The 23,570-nt window shown below is 41.5% G+C and overlaps 1 protein-coding gene across 1 annotated transcript in view; it reads left to right on the top strand.

The window, feature by feature from the left end:
- The window catches only part of PLPPR4 (phospholipid phosphatase related 4), a 300,445-nt gene that overhangs the window by 236,673 nt on the left and 40,202 nt on the right, over positions 1-23,570 (top strand). The window contains exons 4-5 of the mRNA XM_078644269.1: positions 8,399-8,594; positions 11,102-11,159. Of these exons, the coding sequence (XP_078500395.1) occupies positions 8,399-8,594; positions 11,102-11,159 (254 nt within the window). The remainder of the gene's footprint in view (positions 1-8,398; positions 8,595-11,101; positions 11,160-23,570) is intronic.

A 23,570-nucleotide genomic window follows, 5' to 3' on the forward strand; every position in this document is an offset into this window, starting at 1 on the left:
ACATTTTTCCTGACATTCCCTTTCTGAGCCACCACCATGACGTGAGATTTTCCATAGTTAACACTTAAATCAAGGTCTGACATAAAATCATAAAATGAATTCAACAGGAATTGGAGACCCACTGCAGTTCTGGATAAGAGAGCAGCGTCATCCGCATGTAATAATGCGGGTAGAAGATACTTCCCTGCTCTCGGGATATCCATGTTCGCTTCTCCCAAAACTCCACCCAAATCATTTATGTATAGTGTAAAAAGCAGGGGAGCTAAGATGCATCCCTGCCTTACACCGTTGGTGATTCTAATGTTATCCGTGCAGTTACCCTTTTTATCAAATCTTACCCTGGCTATTAAATCTCTATGGAGGTCCGCTAGGAAATTTCTCAATATTAGGGTCTATTCCTATCTTAAGAAGCTGGCCCCATAACTTGAATCTCTTAACTCGATCAAATGCTGAGGACAGATCCATAAAGGCAATGTACATGGATCCTGGCTTCGCGATTGTGTATTTCCCTATAAGCAATTGCAGATTCAAGCTTTGGTCTATAGTACTACGCCCCTTTCTAAAACCATACTGTAAGGGAGAGAGGGTATTAGTACCCTCTAGCCAGTCAGTAAGTTTACATAGAACCACTCTCCCTAGGACTTTTACTGCAGAGTCGATAAGGGATATAGGGCGGTAATTGCCAGGGTCACCCCTATCCCCTTTTTTGTAGATAGGGACAATCACGGATTGAGACCATGTCTCTGGAATGCCTGTTTTAGAAATTCTATTAAAACATTTGCTAAAATTTTGGACCAAAATGGGATATTAGCCTTAAAAAGATCAGAGGGAACACCATCTGGCCCTGGGGCCTTGTTACTGGTCATTTTACCAATGGCTATGGCCACCTCACCCTCATCCACAGATAGGGTGTAAGGCAGTTTATTAAAGGTGGTCGCAGCCTCTGCCCCCAATGTTTCTTGTTCATAAACAAACTTAAAGTGCAGGTGCCATTTATCCTCTTGGATTCCACAATCCATATCGTTATTACTAGAATTGGCAAAGTATGGTTGGTTGACCACGGGCCAAAACTTGGCGCTGCTTTTTAGTACATCTATTGATGTCAGCTCAGTCCAAGCGTCCTCTCTGATCTCGCGCCGTCTTTTTTCAACTACTGACTTATATTCTTTCCTAAGGGTGGCCACAAGCGATCTATCCACTGGTTTGGTTTTCAGGGCCATTTTCAAACTATGGTTGGCCGCAGAGCAATTCTTGTCAAACCAGCCTTCCTTCCCTCGCGCTTTACCTCTACCCTGCCGTGTCAGATTGGAGACTATGTCGAGGCAGATCTTTTGGTACGCCTCCACCACTTCATTGTCCCCCGCCTGTTCATCCATGCAAAGCTTTAGTTCATCCCGGCTACTACAACAGAGATTACTAAAAAACTCCTCAGGGACTATCTTACACCATTTAATTCTACGGCCTTGGTCAGTCAGTCGCATGTCACATTTGTCCACCAAGTTCAACCTACTTTCCCTGATGGCAAATACATTATCCATCCTTAGTACAACTGGATTGTGATCACTAAAATGGGACCGCACAACTGAGTAACTAGTGATATAGCTTCCACAGCTGCGGCTTAAAAAGATGTAATCAATTACAGACCCGTTACCATGTCCTGTAAATGTTGGAATATCCTCATCACACCCACAAGGTAGCGTTAACCCGTTATCGGCTAGCAAAGTTTCCAAAAATATGCCCTGGTCAGAATGCTCGAAGTGAATGTTCTCCTCATTCGGAGGGCCAAATAAGACATTTGAGGGACATTTGTCCTGACAGCTATGAACATTAAAATCTCCCATTAGTATGATAGTACAATCAGACTCCGATGACTCATTAAATTTAAACAAAAAAGAGTTTAACATCATTAGATTACTGATCAAGTGGGCCCTATCAAAGGAGTTATAAAAATTTACTACCAGGACAATATATGAGCCTTTGCGGGTAATTTGGACTGCAAGACAATAGCGGCATCCAGTAGCTATTTCCTTGTAGGTGCCTGAGATTTTAGCAGATACCAAAGTAACCAAGCCCCCTCGTGCGCGCCCCCGATCAGAGGTGACAGCTGAAAGAAAAAATTTAGTAAAGCCATCAACAGTAAGTATATTTTGTGTGTCCCAAGTTTCCTGTAAGGCTATTATGTCCATAGTCGCTATAAAGTTCCTCCATATGGGATCATCAATTTTACTCCTAAGGCCAGCGATGTTCCATGATCCCACGATCATCTCACCCTTCCCCAGTGTTTGATCCTTTTTTTCTGGCAGTGAGTCCCCTCCTTCGGCGCCCTGATTGATTGTAGGAATTAAGTCAGTATTTGTCTCCTGCACAGCCTGAAAACTTTTTTCATTTTGTGATGGGTTGGGGAGATATTTTGCAACCAATTGAACAATGAATCCTGTTTTTGTCAATCAACCCAATCTAAATTAGACAAGCACTCATAACGGTTAACCGTTGGGGTGTAAAAATGGTTATCATACCCATTAACATTCTGTGGATAATTGTAAGGATGTCCATTCAGTGGCCCTACAGCAAACCCGCCTTGAATAGATCTGCCTCTTCTTCTCTTAACCAGGTTCCAGTTATCATCACCACCCTCCTCCCAACCGTAGCCTCGCTCCTCCCACGGTGCATTGAACCTGCGCCTACTTTTTTGGTCACTTGGGCCCCTTAGCCAACTCCATCTTTTATCCACTTGATTCTCAGGCAAGTAAAAATAAGAGAGCGGCCTCGCAGTGACAGTACTGGCTTGGTAACGAGAGGTTCCTCTGCAAATATGTTCTACCACCTGTGGATTCTCAAATGTTACCACAACACAGTCCCCTTGTAGGTTTTTTCTATTCCCACCCACCCAGGGGGCTCTCTCCACCATTAGGATGTTACTGGGGATATTCGGTGGTAGGGGATGGTTGTTTGATAACCAGTGGCAAACTTTATTTTTCAATGTCTGGAAGGGTTCCACATAAGATGGTGATATTTCTGTTACCCCAGTCAAGATAACTACATAAGGACAGGCGTCTGGGGGTAGATGGATATTTCTTCGGGCCTCCTCCTTAGCTCTTGGGGCTGAATCTAAATTAGGGGTCGATGGTATAGGGTCTTTAAACTTAACTTGAGGGGTTATCTTGGGTTTAGCTAGATTAGGTGTTTGGTTAGGGTCAGGAATCTTAGCCTTTGCACCTCCAGTATTTTGGGTATTGATTGGGTTTTTTGGTGCGGTGTTTTTACCCAGGGTGACATTTTTATCGGCCAAGAGTGGCTTGGTTACTTTGGTTGCAACCTGGGGGGCTATGTTAGTTAGACTGAAACTAGGGGCACTTATGTCTTTGTGGATGTTTTTCAGCACCTTTTCTAAACATCGTAGCCTTGCCTCTATAGGTTCAAGGAGGATCTTTAACATTTCAAGGATGTTGTTATTCGTCACAAGTGCCCCACTTCCATGTAGCTGAGTTTCCACCGAGTTGTTATCTTCACCGCTTACTTCCATAAGTTCCTCCAAACTACTATCTACAATCGTATCGTCTGGAAGGCTCAATAGTAAACCAGCAATTACAAAGTTTGCCCCCTCCATTTCCTTTACACCTCCCGCCAGGTCCCCACTCACTGCCACAGGGTCTACGATGGATGCATCCTGATTATGGGTGTTTTTGGCTTTCCTAGCTTTGCGAGTACTTGATTTGTTGGCCTTGTTTTTGGAAATTGCCCCCTCTTTCAGCCCTCTTTCATTTATGTCAGTGGCCATCGGCCGATTATTCGCCCTCGCTGTTACCAGATCAATATCCGGGCTACCCTCTGATAACAAGATGGAATTAGGGGGGACCTCAAGGCCCTGTTGCAAAGTTAGTAAATGCTGGTCCCCGTCATTTTCTTTGTCTAACCTGTCCCGGTTTTTTGGGCAAGTCGAGGTGTTGGGCGTACGTGCCTGGGCGATGACACCTAGTGAAGATCTTCTAGCAATGGCCAAATCTTGGGACACCCTTCTGTCCATTAAAACAATCCCTACATCAATTAAAGCATTGGTACGGATAATAAAATCATCAAGGGTGCCGGTTAGCTTTTTTGCTCCCCCAGCAGCCATACTTCTAGTCTCTCGCTGATCCATGACAATACTTGCTCCTACTTACTTATAAAACAATAAAGTTTTATCTACACAAGTTTAGCAATCCAGGTTACCAGTTACTAATATATACTGAGCCTGTAGTTGATAAAGAGGTGTCTGATGATCAATACGGCGGGGTGACTTGGGCAGGGGGTATAGCCCAGGCCAGGCTCCTCAGGCCTCTGAGGGCCACAGGGGGCCCGCCCTTTGCCCGGGCTTAGCCCCGGGCGCTCCCGGGCGCTCCCGCGCGCTCCCGCGCGCTCCCGCGCGCTCCCGCGCCGCGGTAGACAATGTAGAAGTTATAAGGGAAGTGACGCGCTGGGAGGCGGGGCTTGCAGGGAGAGCGGGCCAGGTGTGGACTATTGGCCGGGCAGGGACTCCTGGTAGTTGGAGTCCCTGCTGTTGCTCGCAGCCCTGCAGCTCTTCCCCTTTGCTCCTCGACAGCGCCCAAAACAGAGACCAGTTCAGCCCAGCGGTCCTCGCAACGAAGCGGGACCCGCGCAGCGGGTCCGGCGAGGAATGGCGTTGAAGACAGGAACAGCAGCAAGCTCTCAGGACAGGAATCCACAGTCCACACAAGATGAAGGGCAGTTCGAATAAGGAAAGCGTCCCACCAGTACAGGAAACAGGTAAAGATTTAAAGGTCCGTTCGCTGGGGGGCGGGGCTTGCAGGGAGAGCGGGCCAGGTGTGGACTATTGGCCGGGCAGGGACTCCTGGTAGTTGGAGTCCCTGCTGTTGCTCGCAGCCCTGCAGCTCTTCCCCTTTGCTCCTCGACAGCGCCCAAAACAGAGACCAGTTCAGCCCAGCGGTCCTCGCAACGAAGCGGGACCCGCGCAGCGGGTCCGGCGAGGAATGGCGTTCAAGACAGGAACAGCAGCAAGCTCTCAGGACAGGAATCCACAGTCCACACAAGATGAAGGGCAGTTCGAATAAGGAAAGCGTCCCCTTATTAAGGTATTCATGCATTTCAAAATGACTAATACATGCAGTATCAGGAATATTGGTGTAGTGTGTTTTCCAGCAGGGTTCGCAATGAAGTCAGCAGATGTCATATTGTGAAAACGTGCTTGATTTTTAGAGATTCACTCAGACCAAATTCCGTATTCATGTTGGAGGAAAAAATTGATTATGTGTAATAGTTTATTTATAGAGTCTACGCTGTTGATACTTCTACCTTTTCATCTTTCTTTCACTCTAAAAAGTTATTTCCATTTTTGTTTTTTTTTCCAAAAAGGATGACTCCGACTTTACTTTCTGTTTTCAAAACTGGGTGAACATATTTCAAATTAAATTGAGTATGCTTAAAACACATAAGAAATGATTCAAAAGCCCTGATTACGAGTTGGCAGTCCGACCATCCGAACGCCGTGTCTACAGTCAGGAGAAGACCACCGTGCTGGCGGTCTTTAGAATGCTTTATTCTGAGTATACCACAGTGCCAGCGGTGTGGTTGTAGAGATCTTGCGTCGGCAGTGATTTGTTTTCCATATGTAACAAAGCCTGTGTGAACATTTTGACGGAATATGTGTCAAATGTACATATAAGCATGATACATGTGGAAAAATACCACCTACCCATTACCAGAGTCTGGCCCATATGTGGGCAGACTATGCACTGGTTTATGGTTCAAAAAGGACTCCCCTGTATATTGCGGCAATCAGGGTCATAATCCTTGGGGTGAAGATGCTGCTGTGAAGAGGGACTTGCAGAAAGGGATCCTCTTCAAACTCCTATGTACAGAACAGAAAACCCCCTAGTTTCTGCTGACTTGAAGGTGGCGGTCCCACATAATACAGGCAGCGATTAAACTCCACTGTACTGGCCCATGGCAGCTGCTTCTTCCCAGCACTTTGCGGTGTGCTGGCGGTGTCAGCAGTTATGTTATGTTATGTTATAAATGTTTTTATATCGCGCTCTGCTACTACAGAGTATCCTGGCGCTGAGGTCTTTCAAATAGCAATCTGCCCATCTCATTATATGGTAGTCGGACCACCGAAATCACAGCGGTTGGACTGCAGGTACAGCTGTTCGCGGACCGCCAAAGTTGTAATAAGGCCCAAAAAATAATTGACCTTCCTAAGTAGGCTATGAAAAAAAATCATGGTATTGGAAAGTGGCAATGTTAAATACCAGAACATGCAGTTGTAGCATTTATTTAACCATTTCTCTTTTGTTTCTCATTGCAAACAACATTTCAATAAGTAGATAGTTTATCTGAACATTGGGGAACCAATTTACAAATTAAAGGTTGAAATCTGCTGTGATAGCTTTCCTCTGACGTGTTGTTATTTTAGGTATATTTGTAAAGCACACTATCACCCGTGAGGGTATTCAGGGTATCCTATTTGGATAATTTATCAAACTATTTTGTAATTGAAAAAGATACCTAGGGGAACTCATAAAAGTTTGTGACCGTTGCACTATTCCCAAGACACTAGAATTCTTTTTTTCGCGTGAGCAAATATCGTGTATGTTTACTAATGTGAAAGTCTCATTGCAAAAGCAGATATACTTGCTGTGTTTTCTTTCTTACCCCCAGGAAAAATATTTTTTCCACAATGTGAAATTTCTACCCCAGAAAATTCCTCTGCTTTTTTCCACCATGGAACTGCATTTACCACTTCCCTTGACAGGGGTATATCTGTCTCCGTTATAGGAGTGGACTGAGTGCATGCGTGGGAATAACTTCACACTGTAGGGGTGTGCACAGACCCTCCAGTGATCTCATCCATGGAACAACCACTTCCTGTCTGTAGGAGCAGACTTACTCTCACATAATATTTAAATGGTGGTGCAATATTATGTGAGCACAAATGGACGTAGGAGTACGAGTGCAAATCAATATTTGCAAATAGAAAAAACAGTGCTTAATTTGTATAAAAAATAACTCTCATGGCTCTTGTCAGGAGTCCCCTACAGCGTAGACCACCCAGTGCCCTTTCCAGCGCTGCCAACAAAAGTAACAGCACAGCTACTAACCATCAAACTCCTAAAAGTGTGACAATTTGGACTATTTCATTTCACCATAACTATAAGAATGGCTTGGGCAGCAGATATTAGTCATTTTTAATGTACAATTGTACTAGTAATTAACTGTTGTTGTGGTCATCTCTAAATTAGCCAGACAGCGCCACCTTGTGGCTGACTTTCATAAACGCTGGTGCTTTCAATTAAGTGCCAGTGCCGAGCACTGGAAACCACTGGCTAAAATTAAGCACCGGGAAAAGGTGAATTTGACCGAGAAAACTTAGCCGTTCGAGGCGTAAATTGTAAGTATGTGCACAAATGACTCCGTGAATAAGGTGCTTCGATGTCAGACCTACCTGTTTCTGCCACTAATACTACTCATGCTTACATCTTCCCGTCTGAGTAAAGACGTTCCAGTTATATCTGTTAGGGAACAATAGTGACTTAAGGTACTAAAATGTAATGCTGAAAGCCATAAGGGATGCTGCCTGCCTATGGAGGCAACCTACACCCTCTTCGATCCAGCTGTGGCAGAAAGGAGTTGACTGGTACGCACAGCAAGAAAAGCCGATCTATGAGGCACGTGCATGTCCTCATAAACATGATAACGTGTGGGGGGAGAGGTGGTCTTATTATGGTCTGTTATCATGAAATAATTGGTTCTGACAAAGTCGTCTTATGCATTACTGTAACTGTATGCTCAGGTCTTACTAAATGTAATGCTTGGATGGTGCTTGCTGTACAAACGAAATAAAATTGGTTATACAAAATGTAATGTTGCATAGAGATAGATGTGCAAAAGTATATATTTTTGCCCAACAACGTTTACACTCCACTTCGTAGGCATTTCTACAATAAGAAAAAGATTTACATGATCTGATTAGCACACTGTGTAAACAGAAGACAGGCGTCTTCTATTAGAGATTAAGAAAGAGTTATGACCGAAGCAGAGGCATGACAATTTCACTTGAAAGATGTTCTGTGCAGATTTTTCTGCAGCCTGTTTTTACAAGATTGCCCTTTGGGACTATTTTCCAATGAAGCCTAGTCCCTGCTGAGGAATATGAATGCTACTAACAATCCCCTGTATTCCGTCACTTTGCAGGAAAGAAAGACATTTAACGTTATATGTGAAAACACAACTACTTCAGTGACGATTGTGATGAAGCACAATGCTTATATTTCATTTTACAATTTGTTTTATTTCTATTGCGTTTTCATTAGAAAAATCATTACGTATCTAGCCATGTGGCATGGCTGTGGTTGTGTAACATTTTCATTTTGTTTCTCAACAGGTGTTCATATATTCGGTCTCTGTTCCACTGCCCTCATTACCGACATTATACAACTTTCAACTGGATATCAGGCGCCATATTTCCTCACTGTTTGCAAACCGAATTACACTTCCTTGAACATATCCTGCAAAGAAAATTCATACATTTTGGAAGACATTTGCTCAGGCTCAGATCCGGCTCTTATCAATTCTGGACGGTAAGATGTTACACTGTAAAAAATGTTATCAAAGTTTTTACGATTTTAAAACTAGTTGGGAGGATATGCTTCAGATTGTGATATTTTTGCAACTGTGCAATTGAGATCTCATAACATTGTTAAAAGTGCATAAACACTGAACTACTATGGGTAGAAAGAAAGTAGATGTTGTTACTTATCATCATGTCCCCCAAATGAACGTCATAGAGTAGTGCTATGAGGTTTCAGGGAGAGAGAGATGCACTTAGAAACTCCGAGTAGCACTAACAATGATATTGGTTTACTCAGGTCTTACATTGGAAGCATGCTTCATATGATGGCCATTGTTATTTGTATTACTAACTCAATTGCCTTTTTTAGATTTGTGATCTTACCGTTATTTATTGCATGGAGTTTGCATTTGAACCACAATTATTATTATTATTAATTGGCAAGCTATTAAAGGTTAGCAAGAGATGAACTGTGTAAATGCAGTAATTGAAAAGTTGTTTACTAATTTCTTAATGATTAATTATGCTCACTATAAAGTGTTGGTTATTAGAAACAGTCTCCATTCAGAGTGCAATGGTTAAGTAGTGTTGTTTTCTTCAGCGGATGTTAACCACTGGTAATTGCTAAACCTAGAATTGTGTACTTAACTGTAATGTAATTCCTATTTGTAAAGAGCAAACATATCACCCCTTAAGGTTTCAAGGCGCTGGGGGCCTTCGGGCAGATTATGTGAGCTTTTGCCCAGACTCCCATGGTGCTGTGCTGAGCTGCAGCCGGCGATCGAACCTGTGAGCCCTGCTCCAGAGTAAGCCACTCTGGTCGCTGTGCCACACCTCTCCATGGGGAATGTAAATGAATAGCTTGCTACACAAACAGCACAAGAGCAATATGGTAGTTTGCGTGTAACCTCCAACCTTTAGCTATAAGCAGACTCACAGGCCCTCCTGCAAGGAGACACAGAGGTGAACTGCCCCCCCCCCTCTGCTTCGTATATCAGCTTCAAACTTTCACTCAAAATGCATCTGACTCCTTGGGGCAAAGTCCGCCCATTACTTCTTCTTTGTAGCTCATAGACACCTCCATCCTGCTTCTTAGGTCCAACCCTTGGAAACAAAGCTCTCATTTCTGACATTAAAGTCATTACTTTACTTCTATGGGGGCTGATTCAAATTGGGACTTTTTCTACACGTTATTTCTAATGTTATTTGCTTTTCTGTATATAACAATATATTTTGCACATTAATATCATGATCCAAGTTGCAACAAAATATTTGTGTATCACAGGCGATATTTTTTCTTCCTGCTACTCCAAGATTGATATATTTCCATTTAGAGTATTCATTAAATTACAATTTTACGCACATGGCATGGAAAGAATTGATGATTCTGTTTAGAACTTGATGGTGCAAATAAGTACCCTCCCTTTTGCAGATAGCAGGAGCTTGGCCTCTGCTCCAAGAGCGGCACACAAACACCTGTCATATTTGAATGGTTTGGTGATAACTGCTTTTCAAAACTGATATGATCAGAGGGCATGAAAGAATGGCAGTGAGGTGGCACTGTGTCTCTTGGGGTCTGAGGTGGCAGTAGACAGTGTCTTGCTCCCTGTGGACCTCTCTATGCCTACGTAGGGGGTTGCCGCTCACAATACCCTCCCACTCTGGGGTTCCCTACTCATAATTTATGATTACTCTCTCGGAAATAACCAAACACCACCCATTACCTCTTCCGAACATTCAAGCAGCACTAGCAAATGAGTATCTAAAATTTCCCTTTTGCTGGAGAGTGTTTGCACATTCCAGAGAAAATATTCCTAGATATGTCTATGGTCCTTCCTTTTTAGAAATTCCTGGGATTTCCCCTTCAGAAAATGAGGTGCTGGGTGGATCTTTCTCACATCCCATTGTGCATGTTGTCCCAGTGTTTTGTCTGCAAGCAACAAGTTACAGCAGGAGACTCAGCAAGACCACAAAGGAGATATTTACATAGTGAGCTTGCACTGACTTTCCAATCCCAGCCAACTCACCATTCTCCTACAAAGTTGACTTTGCATTTCCATTATTATGGTCTGCATAGGCAAATGAATGCATTTTCATGAAAAAGAAAGTAGATGATGGTACCACTCAAATGACATTGCATATTATGATCCAACTGTTTTAGGTACATTTTATAAATGTGTACTGATGCAATATGAATGTGCTATGTCATTATGTACAATTATTTCTCTTTAAATATAAAAGCTGTGTTTAAATTCGCAACAAGCTACCAATATCGATTTTTTTGTATTTGCATGCTTATTGTACCATAAAAGATCAATAGTAATTTACGCAATACCAGTATACTGTACAGTCTTCCCTAACCTATGAAAACGCCACTAAAAATCAGATATCAAAGATATGTACCTGGTTTGTATGTGAGCATATATCCTTGTCACCATTTCAATGTATGTAAAATAAGTAACACAGCGTAGGTGTATTACAATTCATAATTATAATGTGTTTATTCTTTTTTGGCAGAAAGTCATTCCCTTCCCAGCATGCTACATTGGCAGCTTTTGCAGCTGTGTACATCTCCGTAAGTAATAATAATAGTAATAATAATATTTAAGCTTGTCTCAGACAGATGAAAATGTAATAATAGATTTTAATAATATACAAGGATATTATCCATCGATGATGAGCAATAAAGTCAGAACAATCTACAATATGGCCTTAGAGCCCGCCATAGTGGGCTGTACTGGCCAATAAACCCCTGCTCCAGCAGCGAGGGCCTTTAACAAGGAGCGGGCCTTTAATGGCCAGTAGAGGCCACTATGGAGAGCACAAAGGCTATTAGAACATTTTGCCACGAGAGAGAAGAATATTGTAATTAGTAAAAACAAATGCCTCTCGGAGCCCGAGGGGGATTAAACCCTTCGGGCTTCGAGAGGCCTTTGTTCACAGTAAAGTCAAACATTGGAATGTTGGAGTGCCGGGTTTCTACCAGTTATTAGAAGCCTGGAGCACTCCATTGTTTTCAGTGGAGCTTCCAACAATCCAATATTCAAATAATAGTTATGCATTTTAGTAGTGCCTGTAAAATAGTATGCATACATTTAGTTGAGCTCACAATTAGTTGAGGAACCACATAATGCAGCATAATGTATTATTATAACAGCTGAGTTAGAGGGTACCTTCTGTACTTACAGATAAAATATATGCATTTTATAATTCTAATCAAATTATATATGTGGTGGTCATAACAAAATGTGTTTGTGAGGACTTACAACTTACAGTTGTGTCATTTTGTACCAGATGTATAAATGTGAAATGATTACTGATAACTGGAAGGTTCACTGACATCACTTTCACAAATAGCACAAAAAAATGAGCCCGCAGGTTGTAGTGCTCATGATGCACTCAGACCCCTGAGGTAGAAAGCATCTGGCTGTTAATGCGCATGGCACAGACAACTATATATGCAACATACCTCAAAACCTCCACTGTCCTGCTTTTCTTCACGCAAAAATGTCCATTTGCAAAAGCATTGCCGTAAGAAACATGGATGTCATGCAACGTAACAGGAATCATTTTTTAACTATCCTACCTAGCTCACACTTTACCCATCTCACCCTCACGTAAGTATCACAAAGAGTTCTACCCGTTTACAAACCGACAGCTTTTGACATAGCTGTTACCTTGCAGGTGCATTTCTGATCTTGGTATCTTTATAGTATCTTTATAGTATGAAAGTCTTGGCGACGCAGAGCACCCATTTGTCTGAGCCACCTGAATATTTGAAGGTGGGAACATGGTTAAAGTAGAAGGACGTTAGCAGTGGGAAGCTCACAACTATTGTCCCTTAGTACCTCACTTATAATGTTAGACATGTCTGCTGCAGGAAAATGCAGATTGATATAATTCTATCTAGTACAAGTAATTTACTGATGTGATCACCTATAACTAATAAAAGTGTTACAGTATATCTAAGCTAAGTGGACATGAGGGTACCTTGAAATAAAGTTGTATTTGTAATGGGAGTGTACTTCTTATTCATCGACCAATCCAGCTGGGATATGGGATATGAAAAAGGCGTATTGACATTAGATAAGTAATCCTCTTTTATTGATATATCTCTTTTTTACTTAATTTGTCTTATGTTTCTGTTTTACATTCACATGTTCAATTTCAAGCAAACCGACGGTCTACCATTTCTCATTTCCATGCACAATCCTTAGTCTGCCTAACATTTTTGCTACACTGTCATAATTCAAAGCTTACCCCACATTCTTATTCTATCAAAATACTCTTCAGTTCCAAGTGTTTATGGATTACTGTGTAGTACGGTAGTACCTAATTTCCATTTTTATTACACTTGTCTTTCATCCATTGACTGTCATTGGCTTTGAAGGTGAAGCCGTTGGTGTATGAAAGCAATACCCAACAGTCATATTAAAAAGCAGCATGAAAAAGATGTATTGTCACAAATATACAGGCATGCCTTTGAACCAATACCGCTCAGAAGCTTGGGACCCTGGAGTGAAAGTTTCTTTTTAAACACAAACCTCATAGTGCCAAATTACAGAAGTTTCCTATTATCCGAGAACAGCGGCTCATATACATTTTGCTTCCTTTTACCGTCAACTTGAATATCAGGTCCATAAAGGGAACATTAATTCTAAATTCACAAGCATTTTCCTTTATTTCAGGTTAATTTGTCTATTGGTTTCACCTGAAGATTGCCTCATGCGTTCATTAATGTTTATTATTGTGAGCATGATGTATAATCAGAAATAGAGAAATTTGGTAAACTGAATTAATATATCACTCATACCGAGAATATGCGTTTTTTTGTTACTCAGATTTTTATCTATCTATAGACATAAAGAATAGACGTAAGAAAAAAATAAGATATTTAAAAAGGTGATTGTATCATGAAAGGAAAAACTATCTGTGGTTATGTACAATTTTTAGTGAAATTGTTGATTGTCGTTGTTCACTAAATGATACAATTCAGTCAGATTTTCAGGATGTCATACCATATACCATATACCATTTGCATATGTATGTATATTTTGGTCATTTAGAAAAGCCTATTATATTTTACTTTTTGATGGGCTAACAATCCAGCCCTAATGAATATGTTAAAGCAAATATTCCCAAATAAAAAATATTGTAAAGTGCAATGGAACCAATAGATGGAATAGCAATTGTATGTCCGGTAGGACAATATACACAATTATTTAAAGATAAAATATACATCTTTGATTATACAAAGACTTGCTGGAGATGTTCTTTCTGACAATAAGCAACGGATGTTTGACGTTACAATGCATACTTTTACAACGCACACCTTTACAACGCATTTTTTACAACGCAACATCCATTACAATGCATTCCATTACAACAAATTTTTTAAAACTACCTTTACAACGCATTCATTACAACGCATACTACCTTTACAACGCATACCATTACAACGCATAACATTACATTGCATGTATGGTAAGTGTTGGATAGTGTATGGGTAAAAATTACTATTCTAACTCCAGGGGGGTGAAACAGTAGGGTAAGTGTTGGATAGTGTAGGGGTAAAAATTACTATTCTAACTCCAGGGGGGTGCAACAGTAGGGTAAGTGTTGGATAGTGTAGGGGTAAAAATTACTATTCTAACTCCAGGGGGGGGGGGCAAGAGTAGGGTAAGTGTTGGAAAGTGTAAGGGTACTATGCGTTGTAATGTTATGCGTTGTAATGGTATGCGTTGTAATGACATGCGTTGTAGTGGTATGCGTTGTAATGGCATGCGATGTAATGGATGTTGCAATGTAAAAGTTTTGTTGTAATGGTAGTGCGTTGTAAAAGTTGCGTTGTAAAGGTTGTTTCCCATAAGCAACACATGATAAGAGATTGGAAAGAGAAATTAACTAGAAAAGGGACAAAAATATCACAAACAAATACACACAAATCAGTGCAACTAGTGAGATTGAGTGACCTATAAGGTCAATCGCTTGTATGGTTTTCTAGAAATGCTTCATGGTGTAGGTTAGGCATCATGTGTGAGTTATTGACCTGGAAATATAGAAACATTCAACTCATTTGGTATATATTATACTAAAAAGATTGCACAGGACAACATGTTCCAAACATTTGTGTAAGAAAGTGGATGACTATTTGTTGGTGGTGGTCGTATACCTCAAGGAATAATAACACTGTCCCATCAGGGTGAAGACCAAAGTCACTAAATTATCATGAGCTGAGTCCCAGGGTAGATATTGCACAAAGCAGATAAGCATACATTTCAGCAATGTGAAAAGTATGCTGTACCAAAACAGTAATAAAGTCAAGACGCTAAGCAATAAGAATCCAAAACCTAATTAATAAAATAGAGGTCATTTTACTAAAGACATTGACAAAAGTCCAGGGTAAGTAGGGATATGAATTTTTAAAGTTTAATTATAAAAATGGCATCAAAACATTTAAGCAGCAACCACTGTCATCTGGTTCGACCTGGCCAGAAGTGTTATCTCAGTTCTAGTCTCTGAGATGGACGTCAAAAATCCTCAATGGGCAAGGCAGGAGGCTGTGGCTGAATAGGGCTCCAGGACGTCATATAGCTGCTTTGGCGAGTTCTGGTGAAGCAAGTGACTTTTGGCAGAAAAGCTCTGAGTGGGAGAAATGGGAATTTCGCGCCCAGGGATGATCCCTCTGACTTGATACTTTTGGCACCTTGGCGCGGCGAAGATTCTACCCTTGAACGTAGTCACTTTTTGGAACGCATGGGCATATTTACAACACCCTTGCATCAATAGTGTGTCATATTTAATATTTGAAAAAGTGATGCACCGGTTGGACAGGACCTTGTAAAAAGGCCCCTCAGTTTCACCCAGTGAGGCAAAGCTGCAGGCTGTAGCCCAAGAGAAATCCAGGAGGCCAGATACCTTCTTCTCTGTGGAACCCCACTGAATCCAATTGGCTGCTGTCGAAAAGCTTAGAGAGGTATCAATCTGGATCTTCATAACAATCAGCAGTACACCTTGTCCAGATTGGCTTTGAATGTTGGACCAGGTCCTCCGGAAGTAATTGGAGCAAAACAAGTATATAAGTCCCAGGTGTCAGGATATATTAGGAGGAGTGCACTTGGACAGAGCAAAAGGTCACAGGACCCAGGGAAAAACATTGAGGGTCAAGACTTACTCCGCAGAGGCTACCAGCAGGGTCTAGGGCAGGTCCAGTTGGAATTAGTAATTTGGGCCTCTAGTAGCTTGCAACAGGAAGTCAGCCTTCTGACCCTTTGAGACCACTTCTTTGTCCTGGATACAAGAGGGAGAGCAGGTCAAGTCTTCTAGACTCTTCGCAGGTCTCAGACAGCAGGCTCACTGCTTGTATGATCTTCTACAGGTCCAGTAGTTTTCTGAGGAGGGTACTGTGGGTGCACACTTAACTCTTGACACCTGCTTGTCATTGTGGTTGCCTCATTTGCCCTCCCTAACTAATAGAGCAAAAGTTCCCTGGGGTACTCCTACCCAATTTTGCAGTACTTCCTGCTTATCCTACAACAAAGAATCCCACATAGCACTCTCTAAATCCAAGATATTTTCCTCTATGCACACCCTTTGTGCCCACCGCAGAGTTCTGGCCAGGACAATGATCATGCCCATTTCTGTGGTGACTCAGTTCAGTTCAAATAACTTTATTTGATTCAAAGAAAATCATAAAAGTATACTATTTATAAAATATATCAAATATTATACATACAACTCACAAATGGTATTTCAATTTCCAAAATTCACGAATGACAAACAATATACAAATAATCATATCACTATGCATTGTTGGGCTAAATTCATAGATAAGCGGTGGTTTAGCCTCTCACACTAAACCCCATGCTTATTGGAAAACACTACAAGGTGCAGTGCATTGAGGTAAATTTCACATGTACAAATCACTATTATTTCATATTCACCAGAAGAAATCGTTGACAAATGCACAATACTCAATATATCATATCTAAAACATACATAAAATCAATAAAAATAAATTCATGATTCATAACGATTCCTAATTAAAAGAGCAGATCTAATAAAACTAAGCATAGAGCTACATATAGCAGCAGTTGATAATGATCTCAAGTACTCAAAGCCTTCCATGTATGTGCAAGGTCTAATATCCCTCAAGAGAGTTTTAATAAAGCAATCTCTTGGGGCTTTATAAAGCACCCAAAAGAGTACAAAGTGCACTGTGCATTGTTGGGCTGCATTATTACTTGGGGAAAGGGGGCAGCCTCTCACATCAACTCCCTTGCTTAGGGAAGGCAGCCAAAAAGTGCAGTGCTTTTAACCGGAATCTGGTCAGTTAGAAACACCATTGTGTATGTGTTGTGAAAGACAAGTAAAACTGTTGCTGTAATGTAACCACTTGGTCAGATGTGTGTTTATATTGTCTAGACAATCCTAAAACAGTATAATAGGCATTCTTAATGATCATCTTCATGTCCGGATTAATAGAGTCAGGATTTTCATAAACATTTTCTAGGCCTATTTTATAAAAGGTTTCCTTCACATAACGTAACCAGGATATCATCATGGACTTGTCGAGATTTATACAATCCTTTAAAATTTCTTTTGAGAACAACAAATCCTCAGAGGTCCATATTTTTCCCCAGAGGAGCAAAGGGGACACATGAATTCTGTCACTCACGAAATATAGACCCACCTCCGATTGACAGAAAATATTTGGAGAACTATTAGGAATAGATAAAAGTAGTTAAAAAAATTTCTCCAGAATTTGTATTTGTTCACTTTTGTGGTATCCCTATACCCCTGCCCCGTGAGTCACCACTGGCAAACATTTGGATTTATACAAGGTCATCAATTCTGCAATTGGTTTTTGACCCAGTTTACTAGCGAAGTGAAAAAGGGCCTCTACTGTGTATTTGTTTATCAAGTACTCCCAGTTTAATGTTTTATTAAAAACATTCCCTAGATAGTTAAAATTTGTAACTTTCTCAATAACCATATTGTCCACAATACATTTACAAGTTGTAGTTCTACTTGAACCACAGACCATTGCAAATGATTTATTAAAGTTACCCTAAGATCTAGTCCCAACATAAATTCATTAAAAGCATCCAGACATTTTTGCATACTATTTGCTGTTAATGTCATCAGCACGGTATCGTCCGAATATGACAATAGAGGTACATAATTGCCATTTATTTTCGGAAAATCTAAACCTTTTTGCAAAAAAAACTTCTAAACCAATTGTGTATACTAAAACAAAAAAGGGTGCCAAGATACAACCCTGGAGGACATCTTCAGATGAGGCAGTTTTCCCGTTTATTTCACCACCTGGGCCATATCGTACAGCTACGGACAAGTGGCTCCTCGAATCCCATAGAATCCATTAACAACCAGAGCCTTCCCCTACATACAGTGTCAAATGCACTGGATAAGTCCATAAAGGCCAGGTGAATTGAAACACCCTCGGCCTTTATGTACTTACCGATAATCATGGCCAAGTTGAGGCACTGTTCCGCAGTCCCCCTGCCTCTCCTAAAACCATATTGAGCTTCCACGATAATGCCAGAGGCATTCGCCCATGTCTCCAAGCGTGCTAATATTACCCCAATAGTTTGCAAGAGGCATCTATTAGGGAGATTGGTCTGTAACAACAGGGATCACTTTTATTTCCCTTATTGAAAATAGGCACAATTACCGCCTCTTTCCAAGATGATGGAATGCGTCCCACGATAGTCGCTTTGAAAACATTTAGCAGGAGAGGTGCCCAAACTTGTGGGGTTATTAAACAAATCCAAGTGTACCGCATCGGGCCCCGGAGCCTTGAGAGCAATACCTTTTCTCAGAGCCTCTTCCACTTCCTCCAAAGAGAGCGATAAACTAAGCTGCCGTGCAGTCTTGATATTAAAAGGGACATCATCTTAACATTCATTTGATAATAGGATGCCCTTTGGGTTAAATATCTTTGAATAATGGGCCTCCCAAACCTTCCCGGTTATATGCGAGACCATAGACCTATCTTCATTAATAAAAAGTGGACGATTTATGACCTCCCAAAACAACCTGCTATCTCTCAAATCACTGGCTTTCTCAAGGTCATCCCAAGCCTGCTTCTTCAATTCTATTTTCCTTTTGTCAATAACCTTTTTATAGGTTTGTCTTGCATTCCTGACCATTTCTTTATCCCGAGGGACCACGTGAAGTGCTTTCCTCAACGCTGTTTGCGCTGCGGAGCATTCAACCTTAAACCATTTCATGTCCGGGATAATACCTTTCCTGGCAGGTTTAAGCAAATGTATGTCCACACTCTTACAAAGAGCTTCAAAATTCTGCAATATCAGCTCTGGGTCAGAGGTGACCGTTAGACAAGTCATCATTTGCAATGAGTTGGCTTTGAGAATCCTTTCCTCTATTTTTTTAGGATTAATCTTATCCCATTTTATTCTAATCCCTTGATTATGATTATATGTTATTGGTTGTTCTAGGGGCCTTGTCCTTGATACCGCAGTACTCAGGGATAGGATAAGGGGTTATGATCACTGAAAGGATTTGGTTCTACCCTGAAATCATGGACAAGATGAACATATCTGCTGGAAATTAACATGAAATCTATTACACTCATACTCCCCCCGGCCCCCTGAAATGTTGGAATGGGTACCGTTGGTATATTGGTCAGGGTGTCAAGTATACAAAGATCATTAACCACAATGATGTTATTTAGTGCGACACCCTACCCTGTATAGTATGCTTAAAATGTGCCTGGGGTTGTTCATTAGTGTCAGATAGCCCACAAGCATGACTCCCACTATACTGACATAAAGTGCAATTGAAATCCCCTAGCCACATAATACACAAAGGAGAAATTTTCTTCACTCACTTTAGTAATTTCCACCTGCAAGGAGTTGATAATAACATACGTATGAGTATCAAAAATATTATAGTACCAATTAATTAGAAGCAAGGGTACAACAATCAAATTAGTACACACAGTCAGTTGATACCAGGGAGAGGCAAATATTTTTTCTATCTTTAAAGACATATTCCATATTGAAATTGAGGTAATTAAATCACTCTTTGCCCTCCCAGAGAGGGACGGTTCTGCCCGGACGACCAGTGAATTATAGCCATCTTCAAAAAGATCCTTTCTGCTCCAGGTTTCTTGGAGACAGATAATGTCGAAGCATTTAATATACTCATCCGATAACCTGCATGATATGCCTGCTACATTCCACGAAATTAGGCGGAGGGTACAACTATCAGATTGGCTATTTGCTAAGCCGCAGGGTTTACTGGACTTATTCTCTTCCACTATATGCTTGGCTTGTGTCATATTCTGTTTCTCCTCACTGTCTTTTATTAGGCCCTGGATGTTATTAATAATGTTACAGGACAACTGCAAATCACTATTATTGCCCAAGGGGTCAGGAGAGATTTTTTCGGTAAAAGCATTTTCCTTAACGTTCTCTGATTGTAGTCAATCGACCTCAACCAAAGTGCTCAAGGGGTCAAAACGATTTATATGGTACCATGGAGGAAACTGTGGTTGTGGTTTTGATCTTATTTGGGACTCAATTTCTGTCCGGCTAGGTCGGCATGTGGGAGGACGATAGAAAAACCCAAAGGGTAGTATCAAGACCTTAGACTTATCCATATTTTAATCATTCACCCTGTCAATTGTGGTTCTTACCAAATACGGGGGTCTAAAGTTCAAAACAATACAATCTTCCTCCATTTTTTTCTCAGTAAGGCCAACCCATCTAACCCTACGTGCCATCTTAAGTTCTGAGAACAAGAGATTTTGATTTATATCAGTCTTGCCATTTACGAGAAGTATGGATTTATTCTTCAAAGAGGACCAATCTTCACTCTCTCCAGGAGCTAGAGGAAGGACATTTGCTAGGATAACAATTTAAGGGGTAGTTTGTGGGGGCAGATTAAGTATCGAATCTGGGCCACTGATAGCTTGAATGGCGTTCCATAACTGTAGTTGTGTTTAATATACCTTTCTTTTGTATATATCGCTCCCCTTGGGATTTGTTAGTACTTGGAGGGTTTGGAACCTGAGAACCATCCTTGCTCTGGCCATCCGAAGTTATTAAGATGGTATTTAAATTCGGACTCGCATTACCTAAATACCTCCTTGAGTTCCCATCATGTATTATATTTTTCCCCAAGGGATCTGGTTTATTTATGCCCACGCTACCAGGTTTCCCTTTGGGCTTATTCGAGCTAGGTCTTATTTCAGGGTGTGACACACAAACACTGGAATATTGGTTCTCTAGGCGTGACAATTTATTTTCAATAATCGTCAATTCATGAAGCACAGGTTTTAAATGAGTGGAAATTACCGCTTCCAATTTAGTCCAAAAACTCCCCTCCAAGTCAAGTTCTGTAGTTGGTAATGTCAATGTAGATGGTATATCTTCCACAACTATATCTTGACTTGCCTCAGGCACAGGCACAGATAAAAATTCTGTAGCCTCTTGTATGGCCTTCCTTGCCTGGGGCTTGGGTATATGCTGAATCTGTTTCCGTTTTTTTTTTTGTACTTGACCCTTTCGTTATTTAGCGGTCTGAACTGGGGTGGCTTGGTGAGCAAAATAACGATGGATTAAACCCAGATCTGTGACTGGGGGTGAATGTTTTGCCATGGTGCAACATTCCGTCCATCATCTTGTGTGTTTCGCTGTTCACCCTATGCGAGAAGGGTATGCTCAGACGTGGGTCCCGTGCTCACTACGCCACTGGAGTCAAGCTATCCTGGCTGAAGACGACTGATAGCCAGAAACTGGTCCTAGGATGCTTGATTTAGGTCCAGGGAAGACATGGCTTGGCAGTTCGGGCTGGACTGTTCCCATGAGGCACAGGGCCAAGCCTGATTTGCATATGGCCATGTCTGAACTGGGGTGGCTTGGTGAGCAAAATAACGATGGATTAAACCCAGATCTGTGACTGGGGGTGAATGTTTTGCCATTGTGCAACATTACGTCCATCATCTTGTGTGTTTTGCGGGACAGGACAGCTTCCATTAATTTGCTTAGTTTTTTGTGCCCTTGTCACTACGCTAAGTTTATCACTGGAAGCAGAAGAGGAATCTAAGGAATCTAAAATCTCCTGAATGCTAGGTGACTTAGCCAACGATACAACACACCCATTATTTTGTAAATCTCCATTAACCAAGCCATCATTTGGGTTTGGGCTGGAAGTAATATGCGGCCACATGCATCAACCTATTTAGGAAGTGCAAACGGTGCGAATCGGTAAATTCGGCCGTTTGCGCTTCCTAAATAAGTTTTTGGGATGCATGAAACAATTTTTCAAAATCCGCATTTTTTTGCAATTTCTAAAAATGCGAATGCATTTAAGGAATCGCATTTGTGCGATTCCTTAAATGCAATGCATGAATTTGTAAAAAAATGCGAATTTTGAAATAGGAAGTGCAAATTAACACGAGGTTGACCCTCGTGTTAATTTGCAAAAATCTTTAAAAAAGCACAAAAATGCATTTTTTAAACTTTCATGTTACAGACACACATGTCCTCAGGACATGTGTGTGTGAAACATGCACTTTAAAATACATTTCAGGGGTGCAGGGGGGGTCCTTTGGACCCCCCTCTGCACCCTTGCAATGCATCAACAAATTGCGAGTTCCAAAAAAAAAAAAGCAAAACGGCATTGATTCCTATGGGCCTCTAGGCCCATAGTAATCAATGTAATGCCATTCCTTAATTGCGATTCGCAATTAAGGAATCGCAAATTCCGAAAATTAAGAAATCCTAAAAAAAAATTAGATTTCTTGATGCATAGGATTTTGCAATTCCTAAATTGCGATTCCTTAATTTTCGCAATTTAGGAAATGCAAAATCCTACAATGATGCATGTGGGTGATGGCCACTTTGCAGCATTTGAGAATCTAAGGACAATCTACGCTCTGTTAGCTTTCTTTCATGAATTATGGCAGATTCAGCTCTTATTAGGAATTCATCCAGATTGCCAACTACCCCCTTCCCTTTACCATCCTTTTGTTTTGCCATTCTAAGTATTCCCCCGCAAGACAGTAGCTTTTCTCCAAGAGAAATAAAACTGAAACAATTTTAAGCGCTACAAGGGTAGCATAAGCATATATGATATTCAACAAGCTGCTGCCGGGACCAAATAGTACACCAAGTTTTTCCAGTCCCTCAATACAATTTTCAAACAGTATCTTACATGGTCCAGGGGGTGGATGTTAATACCGTGGCCTGCCTGGCCTCCTTTGGCCCCTGATGGCCACAGAGGGCCCGCCCATTGCCCAGGCTTAGCCCGACACCCGCCAGCGCGCGTCCCGCGTGGCAGGAAAGGCTGGTTGATTAAATTACCCCGGTCACAGGGGGGAGGGGCAGGAAGAGCGCTGATGGCCCCGCTGCGTCCTGGGGCGTGTAGTCCCTCTGTGCGTCGGCCCCCGCTGGCTCTACAACACCGAGCGAAGCATCTCCCACAAAGCGGCAGGCGTGAGAAGTTTTTCAAGCCCCGGTAACAGGGGGAGGGGAAGGAAGAGCGCTCATGGCCCCACTGCGTCCTGGGGCATGTAGTCCCTTTGTGTGTCAGCCCCCGCTGGCTCTACAACACCGGGAGAAGAGTGGTGACTCTAAACCAGTTTTGGGGCAGGAATGACATCTCATTGATTCCTATGGGCCAAGAGGCCCAAAGGAATGAATGGGGAGGAATTCTCAATTTGCGATTAGCAATTAGCTAATCGCAATTTGAGAATGCGATTTCAAGGGTGACGGGTGTCCAAAGGACACCCTGTTGCACCCCTTAAATTGACCTGGACACTGGTATTGCCCACACACATGTCCTAAGGACATGTGTGTGTGTAACATACAACTTTGAAAGATGCACTTTAGTGCATTTTTCACAATTATCGCTATTTACCATGAAGTTTGATTTCACGGTAAATAGCGACCCGTATCAGCGAAATCGCTAGCTATTTTACATTCATGCATTTCAT

This window comes from Lissotriton helveticus, chromosome 1_1, assembly GCF_964261635.1.
Source record: "Lissotriton helveticus chromosome 1_1, aLisHel1.1, whole genome shotgun sequence".
Classification (NCBI taxonomy): domain Eukaryota; kingdom Metazoa; phylum Chordata; class Amphibia; order Caudata; family Salamandridae; genus Lissotriton; species Lissotriton helveticus.